Source organism: Otolemur garnettii, unplaced genomic scaffold, assembly GCF_000181295.1.
Source record: "Otolemur garnettii isolate 467f Iridium unplaced genomic scaffold, OtoGar3 scaffold00018, whole genome shotgun sequence".
NCBI classification, from domain to species: Eukaryota; Metazoa; Chordata; class Mammalia; order Primates; family Galagidae; genus Otolemur; species Otolemur garnettii.
The window spans coordinates 26,804,274-26,814,579 of NW_003852413.1; the positions used below are offsets into that span (position 1 = coordinate 26,804,274).

The following is a 10,306-nucleotide window of genomic DNA, read 5'->3' on the forward strand; positions in this document are numbered from 1 at the left end:
CTTAAACCCGGCTCTCCCTGCAGTCCTGGGGACCAGAGGCCTGAAACACAAAATGCTGGAACAAGACGACTGGGTCATACTCTATGCCCACTGGGCCTAATATTATTAGTTGGTGGTCAGGCTTTAGAAGGCCCCATTCTAGGGTCAGAATAAATGGTCTCCTGAAGCAGCCTATCGGCAAAGAAAAGAAAAAGGAAGGAAAGGAAGGAGGGAAAGACAATTTCTAGCAACAAAAGTAAAGGCTTTACAAATACATTGAACCCATTGTTTATTCAAGAGAGAGTAGTTTCCTTTAAGAGGGGCACCTTTTGGACACCCCATACACCCCACTCACCTTTATAAAAATGAAATTATCACCTTTTCCAAGGGAAAATTAGCAGTGGGGTCACACCTGCTACAGTGAATACAGAGAATAGGAGAGGGGCAAAAAGGGCAGAGGGTGGAAGAAAGAGAAAGGAAAAAATAAGATGCAAGAACCACCAGGGTTTTGAATTTTCAGCCTGTGGCTGAGGGGACCATGCATGAGGCAAAGGAAGGCAGAGTTAAATTGTTGCCGAAGCAAACATTTTTATCAAGTGCGGAGGATTTTATGGTCATGATTTGAGGACTCACCAGCGAGGTAGAAATTCAATGGCTTGTTCTAAATCATCTCTACACCCGTGCCAGAAATTCCTGATGGAAGGAAAATGTTTCTGTTATAAGAAAAAACAAGAAAGAGCGAGGGGGATAATTTATAAACACCCAACGGAGCGCAGATTTACTAGAGAAACTCAAGATGAGGAGAAACTCCTCTTGCCTCTTGCTCTGGGTCCTGGTGGAAGAGAGGAGCCGCAGCGCCCAGGGTAATGGGGGTGGGGGGTTGCTGGAGCATCTATAGCTGGCGCAGGTTTGTCCGAATGGGAGGTAGGATTCTCAGGGGGCCTAGAGGAAAGATTTGGAATCCAAGGAGCTGCGGACAGCCAAGTGTGGACCTTAGAACGAAAGTGTGCTAAGTTCAGGGCTCCAGCTTCTAAATTAGGAAAGGACCTGGGGTCCAGGTCCCTGGGCGCGAGGGAGCCGCAGTCCTCACCTTTCCAGAGACCTGAGGACTCCCAGAGACCTGAGCTTCTGCTTTCGGACGCTGAGCCTGTCCTCACACCAGCCAGAAAATGCGCATTATTTTGGCGGCCCAACCGGGGGCGCGCAGAGCATCCCGAGGTGATATCCGAGTCTTCCCGCACCCAGCCAGCCTGGGGAGCCCCAGCCCTTCCCCTGGGTCACCTGCCCAGACCTGGACACGTATAAAGCCTTGGAACCTACACTCGTGCGGAGGCACCCCTCCGGCTTTGGGCAACTCCAATTTCTCACAAAACCATTGTTCCATTTTTCTCCCAGATTGGGAGCCCCCAGGCTGGCTCACCAGGTTCCCTCTCCAGGCGAAGTTGGCAGCCCCTCCGGGGGCTGCTTCTTCATCCGACCTAATTTTGCTTGTTCTCCCCCTCACCAGACCTGCTCACCGCATCCGAGGACATTCCTTTCATCCCCTCCAGGGAAATCTCATTTTTTCCGAATCAATTCTCCTTTTCTTATCTGGGCCCATTATTTCTATTATTACGATTATTCCCCGTTTACACGCATTTGTTGCCCCACCGAGTACAGCAACTAGGTGAGAAGCCCTGAGTCCTCCTCGTGGGGAAAATTTAGAAAATTGACCAGTTGAGGAGAGGGGAGGAACACCATTATATCTGAAATCTATAAAATGTGGGGAGAAGATCGTAACGAACCCTATTTTTTTATTGCGTGCAAATTATTCCTGACTTTTGTAGCGCTCAGTTCATAGATTCAGGGCGGACCAAGGTGCAGCACCCAAGGCGCGGGCGTCCGCAGCCCCCGCACTGGGGATTTTCACATGGAGCAAGGGTGCCATCTAGCGGTTGCTCTGCCAAAAGGCGCCGCCGCCACCGGCCGGGCCAGGTTCTAGTAGAGAGCCAGCCAGCCGCGGAGGCTGCAACGGAGAGAAAACTTTCATTATTAGTGGAGAAGAGGGAGGGATACTAGAGTGGACCAGATAAAAGGCATCGGTGCCAGGAAGCTGTTAATGAAATTGTGCAGATAAGCTAAAAATATGGAGGGAAGAGGGACAAAAGAAGTCATAAGGTTTTTTTCCTACTTACACCGCCCCCCACACACCAGCCTGTAATTTTCTAGCTGAGACCGCCGAGCGGTGCGTCGTTTATGGCCCATAAAAGGGGGGAATCAAGCACTTTTCAAACTCCATACGATTGTTTCAAATTCCGACGAGAAACAACTGGGCTTTTTTGAGAGGGGGAAGGCTGAGAGAATGGGATGAGACTGTGAAAGGATCAAGAGGCTACCCTTATCCAGACGTCTGGCCCCGCTGGACCTGCGTGTGCGTGTGTGTATGTGTGCGCGCGCGCGCTCAGGGGGCTTCTGGTTTATGACGCCTGATTCTGGAGGGAGTGTGAAGAACAAAGAGTCCGTCCGAATTGCGAGCTCTGAAGCATTTGCGACAACAAAGTGTTCTTCCCTTCCCCCTTCCCTGATCTTCCTTCTTTGCCCCCAGGGGCCCCGGAAGCCCCAAGCTCAGCATTCGGGGCCAGTGAAGGTGGGGGCTGCGAGCGGGTCCACCCATTTCCCCGCCAGGCTCGGAGCCCAGGCCCAGCTGCGGCGCTCTCAGCTCCGGAAAGTTTCCCCTCACTGTTTGCTTTGCTGCTGTTTAGTTTCTTAACCTTCAGAAATTTATACGCTATAAACTTTTATAGCGGTCATATTCTTTTATTGCTGCGCACACGGCATTGAATTCCTCTCCCTGCTTCTCTCTGCCTCGCACTCTCGCCGTCTCTCTCTCTCTGAATCTCTCTCTCTCTTTTATGACAACTGATTTTCCCATCTCTGGCTTCGGAGCCTACATCTTTGCCTTTGTTTGTCTTTAAAGAAGCAACCCAACCGGGGCTCGGAATCCAGACGCCGCAGTTGGAGGCCCCTCCGGGCGCCCTGACACCCTACCCTGCTACACTCCGTAGGCTTCCAGCCCCACTTTGTGTTTCCTTTTGGCAGAAACCCGCCTTCTCGGCTCATTCTCAGCGCCAGCCGGGCCTGGGGAGCCCAACATGGAGAGGGAGCCTAGTCTACATCAGCAGTAATGCCAGATTCATTTCGTATCCCCAGTGGAACCCTCCTTGCACCCAGAGCTCCGCTTCCTCCAGCCTCTTGCCATCTCTCCGATCCTTTCTCATCACCCTTTCGTTCGAGGAGGGTAGGCCCGGGTTTTTAACTTATGGGCTCCCTTTACTGGTGCTATACTTTGTTCCCACCACCAGCCCAATCCTCAAGATCTCTGCAGGCCTCTGTGTCGCCTCCAGGGTGGGTCTGGTGAGAGGCTTGGGCCAGAGGCCGGCTCGGAACGTCAGCTTCGAAGAAGCGGAATCCTAACGCCTGGATGAGAAAGGCAGGCTGCCGAGAACTGCAGTCTTCGTAAGAGGCTCTGGTGGAACACCACAGTCTGAGAGGGACAAAAAGGTGCCTTTTAAAAACGAGTTAAATTTTGGGGTCCTTTTGGGAGAAATTTTTTTCTCTCCTGAGACATTTCTGATCCACACTCAATGCCTTTTCCAGTCTTTGGTAGCTGCTCTCCCCAGGGCTCAGCCCCTACCATACCCAGCCTGACTCAGACTAAGGCAGCTATCCTGTGCCTCAAATTGGTGCCTCAGACTGCAAGTGGGGGCTAAGAACCTAAGGTACTCAGTGCTTTTGAGTAGAAAGAAGAGCCCAGCAGCCTGAGGTCTCTCTCTCCACCCAGCCACCCTGCTGCAGGGAAGTTGCTGCTTCCTTGCATGGTATTTTTAAATGGCTTAACCAAGGTGATTTTTCTCAGTGGCTGTGAGAGGAACTGCTCCCAGAGGTTGCAGAACTGACTTGCCTTCCCTCCTGCTCTCAAGTAGGCAGGGAGGTCTCAGTGCAACTTTGTGTAGGGGAAGACTCAATTGCTCCCCAAGACCCAGTCCCCTCTCCAAACCACCGATATTTGCTTCCCACCCTCCAGTCTTCCAGTCCTCTTGTTGGAAGACTGGTGCACACTTTAAGCAGTGGTTTTGGAACCTTATGTCAAGGACCAGCTCTCAGCTCCACCAGAGCAGGGAGCTCTGCAGAGGCACCTTGCTCTCCAGGGTCTGGGGAGAAATCTCTTGGGCACAGCAGTCCTTCTTTTTACTTAGGATCTTAGCAACTGGGATCTTTATCTATGGTCAGGCTGGGAAAGCTAACATGGAATAAGACACAAGGAGAGATTTATTTTCCAGAGTGATATATTTTTGTTCTTTTTCATTTTTCTTCCAAAACAAACAATTAGAGCTCTAGGCCCCTCACCCTTCCCACTCCCACCCACAACCCTCCTATATAAGTGACAACTGAAAACAGGCGAGACAATCACCCCCAAAGAAATCACAAAACACAAGCACAATTTCACAACAGCCACTGACAAAGCAAAAAACGTCTACTGGAATGTTCCCTTGCAGGATCAGGAGAAGCAGGAGCAAGAAGGAACTGGAGGGTATTGAGAGCTATGGGAGCAGGGGAAAGGAAGGGAAGCAGAGAATAAGCTTCTGCCTGATGCTTAGGTGCGATTTTCGCTTCTTTCCTTTGCACGCGGGACTGCTACCCCGAGGCGTGCGCACGCACCAGTCGCGCAGATCGCCATCTAAGCCGATGTAGCGGTGGCACAGCCTGCGCTGGGGCCAGTCTCCACTGGCGCTGGGGCTGTGGCTGCCTAGCCCAGGGCTCCTCCTCCTGGGAAGCCGGCAGGATGGGGAGCAATGCACCTTGCTCTAAGCGCTAGAGCTATAGCTCCTCCCTGTCCCGGACAACTTAGGCCGAAGGGTGCCTGGCAATCGATTCACAATAAATTCTCTATAGGGCTTTCCTGACCCAGCCTTCCTGTCTACAGAGGGGCCAATCTAGCGGGGAAATAAGGAGGGTGGTCGGGATTTTCTACAAGAGGCAGGTTGACTCACTGGTGCAAGGTGGATTTGGCCAAAAAGAGTTGATTTCAGAGCTAGGAAGGATGCAGAAGAATGCAGGGCCGATTGAAAGAGCAAGAGAAGCTACAGTCTGTCAAGTGGGGCACAAATGAACAGGAGGACGACACTGTCAAGGCTCCATGACCCACACAGTTTGACTTCCTTTTATTGGAAGGAGAGGAAAGCATCATGCAGAATTAAACATTTCCTGCAGTAAAATGTGGGGAGTAGGTTTGAGGGAAGATCCACCTAAGGTACCTTCATAAAACCACTTGCTACCTTTTCTTGCCCTTTCAAGGCCAGCCAGCTTGGGAGTAAGGAGTTTGCCCTATCTACCTGAGGCCCATGGCCTAGGTAGAGTTGGTGACTCCTTGGGATGGTATTACAGTGCTGAGACCTTGGGAGCTGCAGCACCTCATTCAGGAGTCTGTCTCTGTTTCTAGACATCTTCTCAGCGTGTGTTTGCATCAAGGGTAGAGCTGGGGGTTGCCTGATGGTCCAAGGTCTGACAGATTTGATGTTTGTCAGTCTGCATTTGGGGTGTCACTACTTGACTGAATTGTGGTTGTGAGCTTTCCCTGTTATTACTGTGGACTCCAGGCTGTATGTTTGTGGGTGTCTGCTGGGCTGTGTGTAGTTGGAGTGTCCCTGGGCAACTTTTGGGCAGGTGTGGGCAGGAAACAGACAAGCTGGAAGGGGCTGGGGTTCCCAGAAAAATTACAAGGGCTACTTGGAGCTTGATGGGTCTCTCCATGTAGCCCATCACCTTCTTAGGAACAAACTACTTCTAACTTCTACATCAAAACTTTCTCCTGATGCCCAGGGAGAAGAGAGAGACAGGTAAGGGCAAAGGAAAAGAGAGAGGCTCTAGGTGCAGATAAAGGACTTGGAAGGTAAAGATTCCCTTCCCCATTCACTTGAATACATCCCAGACAGCACTGGCTTTGCAGCCATCACATAAATAAGAGTGAGATGGGGAAGAGCTGGGATAGGGCTGAGGGTAATCTTTACTCTTTGCCCTGTTCTTTATTCATTTTCTTCATTTTCATCCGCCGGTTCTGAAACCAGATTTTGACTTGTCTCTCACTCAGATTGAGGAGTCTGGCCACTTCATGCCTACGGTCCCTGGTGAGGTACATATTGAACAGAAACTCCTTCTCTAGCTCCAGCGTCTGGTATTTGGTGTAGGGACAGCGCTTTTTCCTGGAAGAGCGAGCGTGCAGCCAGTTGGCAGAGGGGTTGGCTGAAAGAGAAGCAGGGATAGAATCAAAGAAAGGAAGAGGGGTGAAGGGCCCCAGACCAAGAGGGTACAACCCTAGTCTCCACTCCCCATCATGCTTTGGAGAGGAGGCACCTGGGCCTTCAAGCTCCCTGAAAAGGTTCCAAAGAGGGGCCAGCAGTTGCTAGACACACCTCCAGGTGAGAGGTTCTTTGGAGAGGATGGAGCCAAAGTGTGCTCAGGCTTCCTCAGAACTTCCACATCTTTGCCTACCTCAAGTTCTCTCTCAATTTTTCTCCACTTGGGTCCAAACTTCTTAGGACCCAGGTCAGAGCCCAGAATGGCTGAAGCCCCACCACCAGTGCCACCAGACTGCCTAGTGATGGCTGACCTGGCTCTAGATCTAGGAGGTGAAAGCAGGGTTGGATGCAGAAGGAGGGATATCTGTTCAGCCACAGCCAAGAGACCTCTCAGCCCTTCAGTCCATGGAGTACACCCTGATCATGGCATCTGTAGGCCACATGGCAGCAGGCATGTGTGTCCGTGGAGAAATCGCCCCCTCTGCCACCACCACACACCACAAATACAGGTTTGCATGTAGAGACGCAAGCATCCAACACACTCTAATTCCCACGCAATGCAATTGCAACCATTTATCAACTCCAGCTATGGACAGGGGACCTCCAGGGCTCACAGATAACTTATGGTTGCAATAGTCTCTCTCTTTTGCTCCTGCTCAGCTCATAGTTTGGTTAACACAAGTTCAGGGAAACTGGGGAGCAAAACTGCTCCAGTCCTAAGGTGGGGAGGTGGGGATGATATGAGGGTAACTGAAAGCCCTTCACGGCACACTTAGCTTAACTGGCCCTATGTGTTTGAGGAGGAGAGCAGGGAAAGGGGTAACTGAGTAGAAGAGGAGCGAAAAGAGGAAAATATGTACAGGCTTTCCCTCTCCTTAGCATCTCACCCCCTACCCTGGAATGCAGAAAACTTGCCAAATAAAGCCAAGCCAATTAAAAATAACAGCCACACGCTACTAGCTTCCTTTCCCCCAAATGAAAAGCACTGGACTTTTTTTTTTTTAAAAATTCTGTGCATCCTACACTAAGTACCCTTTCTTACCAATTTGCACTGCTATTTCCTTAATGCGATTGCCTGGGATGGGACCCACAGCCGCATTAAATATGAAAGAGAAAAAACTGTTAATAATTGATCCCAGCCAAATGGTTGCCTTGCAATAATGGGCTTTCCAGGCAGAGTTTTGGGGTTTGGGATAGAGGAGTCTGTTTAGGGGTGTGGGAAGGGCTTAGAAAGCGCCCTGTTCCCCAAATGCCAGCTCTTCTGATTCAACCTGGCAGGTTGGAGGTGGTGGGATCCTGCAGGGACCTGAGAGGAACTGGACAGCTCTTTGCTCTCCAGCAAGCAAGGGTGCCCCAGAGGGACCTTGGACCACTCTGTTGGTGGGAAATATGGCAGGGCAAAAAGAGGCTAAAAAGGCTGACTCCCTACTTCCCCCAAACAGCCAGGGATAAAGACCTGACCCTCCAGATTGTGCGGGGGCGGGGGGGTGATTATTTGAAACTAAGAACCCCTAGCCGATTTGCCCTTTTCAACCTTAAAAATAAATAAAAAAAATGAGAACCCCCCTTCTCTCATTGAGTAGCATCTCTTGGAAATTAGCCAGACTTGGGGTACTGGCAGGAGAGTGTTTGAAGAGTAGGAGATGAAGGGAAACTACCCAGTAACCGTAAAGTTCTCCGCCTCTCCGCAACCCTCTTCCCTACCCCTCCTCTCCCTCGGGTCCCTTCGGGATGCCCCGAAATTCGGAAGCGATTCCCAGACTCCCCGCGAGGAGGACAGCCACAGCTGGGGCTAGGGAGCCCTGCGGAGAGCAGCGGGAGGGAGGGGGTAGCCCGTAGAAAAGGAAGCAGCGGCCCAGGCAAGGATACCGAGGAAGAGAGGGGGCCACCGGAGGGAAGAGTCCCGGGAGGGGCCAGCGCATCCGGGGAGGGGGCTCAGTAGCCGCGTCCTGGGCTTCCCCCGCCCCTCCTGGCGCCGGCTGCGGACCCCGCGCGGCTACTGCGCGAGATTTGCTAGGAACAATCCTCTGCCAAGCTGTTGCATCGCAAATAAAATCCTAATGAGCCCCCTCCCCCTTCCCCTTGGCCGGCTTTTACGGGCTGCGCGTGGCGCGGGAAGCTCTGCCAGTCGCGCGGTCTCGGGCACCCCCGTGCGCTCCGGCCCTCGCCTGCGCCTGTTCTCGGCCAGCGAGGCCACCAGCCCCGGCTCCCGCTAGCTCCTCTCCCGGCAGTCGCCGGTCCTTAGCCTGGCTTTCAGCGGCGGCCTCCGGGAGAAAAGGGGAAAGGAGGGCAAGAGAACAGCGAGTTGATCCTTGAGCCCCAATTCCCTGCAAGACTTAAAGTAGTGGGGGTGGCGCTCCTCCAACAGCCTCAGTCTCCCGTTTTTAGAGTACCCAAGTTTTACCTTCCCTCCTTCCTTCCTCTTTCCTCCTCCCCCCGCTCGCTCTCCCGCCACCGCCGCGATTTCCCTTCACATTGTCCGCAGTTTATTGCCTGTCCCTCCCCTCCCCCTCGCCTGGCCTTCGGCATGGGTATTTCCTCACTTTTTATAACTTACTTTGATCCGGCCTCTCTTTGTCCTCGCTTCCTTCGCAAATTTTATTGTCCCCGTAGCCGGGTCTTTGATTAGACAGGACGGCCTCCCTGCCCGCCGAAGTTTCCAAACTGTACTCGGGCGTGCCCTGTTTGAGCAGCTCCCCAGGCGCGCCCAGCAGCGGCTCCGCCTTCACCGCCGCCTGGCCCTGCCCCGGGGCAGCTTCGCCGCGCGGCGCAGGCTCCAGCCAGGTGCGGAGGTACCTGCTCTCCGCCGGCGGGACGCCCTGGGGCTGGATGTAGGGGTGGTAGACGGACGGCAGGCTTCCGGATGTGTGAGGGCTCAGCGGCGCCCAGGAGGCGCCGAACACCGGCGCTTTGGGCTGGAAGCTGCACGAGGGGAACTCCAGGTGCTCCGCGTGGCCCGGCTGCCGCGGGCTAGCGTACTGGCCAGAAGGAAACTTGGCTGGAGGCGCGTCCTCACTCTCGTGACTTATGATCGAGTCGACATAATAGCTGCTAAGCGTCCCAGAAATGGACATTCTCAGACATTATCCGGGCGCTCGCAGGGGGAAGGGAAGCACTCGCACGGCGGCGCCCAAGCAGGGAGAGGTGGCACCCGGACCGGTGTGAGGGCTTTCGGACGCGACCCCCCCCAGCCCCCCACCCTCCCACCCCCACCCCTTGTTCAACTTCTCAGCCAACAAAGTACAGTGGAGCAGCCCGGCTCAGCGCTCCTTGCAAAATGATTGGTCAAAGTTTTTCCGACTGCCTGATAAAGCGTCAGCTCTGACATAAATCAATCGGGCGAGGGGGCTGCGCTCTCGCTGTCATCCGTCCGCACCGCATTCCATATCGAGGATGGATTGTTTTATGCTGATGCAATGTGCTATCACGTCAGGGCTCCGGCGGCCACGTAACCTCAGCCGGAGCTGCCGGCCCCCCGCTCCCCTCCCCGCCCGCTGCAGGAAAGGGGGGAGAGTTCTCGACGTGGGGCGGCGGGGGCGGAGGAAAGGCGGAGGGAAGCAGCAGGCTGCCTCGGGAGGGACGCAAGCTGTGGAGCCCTCTCCCCAGGCGGGTCGGGGAGGGAGGAGGGACAGTCAGGGCAGAGGGAGGGAGAGAGCCTCAGCTCAGGGAGCAGCCTGAGAGGCCCGACAGGATAATTAAAGAGGAGGTGGTCTGCGCACACACCTCCACCTCCACCCCGCGGGCCCTCATTTCCTCTCCTCTGTCCCCTTGACAGAAGATGTTTATTAAACAACAGCAGCAGCAGTAATCCACAGGAGATGAAGTAGAAGGGATAGGGTAGAAGTTGGAGATTTTAGGACGTTTTCAGATTTGGAGAGGGCTCTCTATTTCTGGAGGTTTACTGACTGGGAGCTTCCCTAGCCCCTTCTGTAGCTGAGGGGGAAGGAAAGAGGGGAATAAAACAGGAGTGTCCAAAGGATCCATTATCTGTC

The 10,306-nt window shown here is 53.6% G+C and overlaps 1 protein-coding gene across 1 annotated transcript; it reads right to left on the bottom strand.

The window, feature by feature from the left end:
- Positions 1-4,286: 4,286 nt before the first annotated feature.
- HOXB9 (homeobox B9) lies at positions 4,287-9,593 on the bottom strand. The gene is made up of 2 exons (XM_003786469.2): positions 8,872-9,593; positions 4,287-6,258 (listed from the first exon to the last, which is right to left on the bottom strand). The coding sequence occupies exons 1-2, from the start codon at positions 9,386-9,388 to the stop codon at positions 6,023-6,025; spliced, it is 753 nt and encodes a 250-aa protein (XP_003786517.1). The 5' UTR covers positions 9,389-9,593; the 3' UTR covers positions 4,287-6,022.
- Positions 9,594-10,306: the final 713 nt, after the last annotated feature.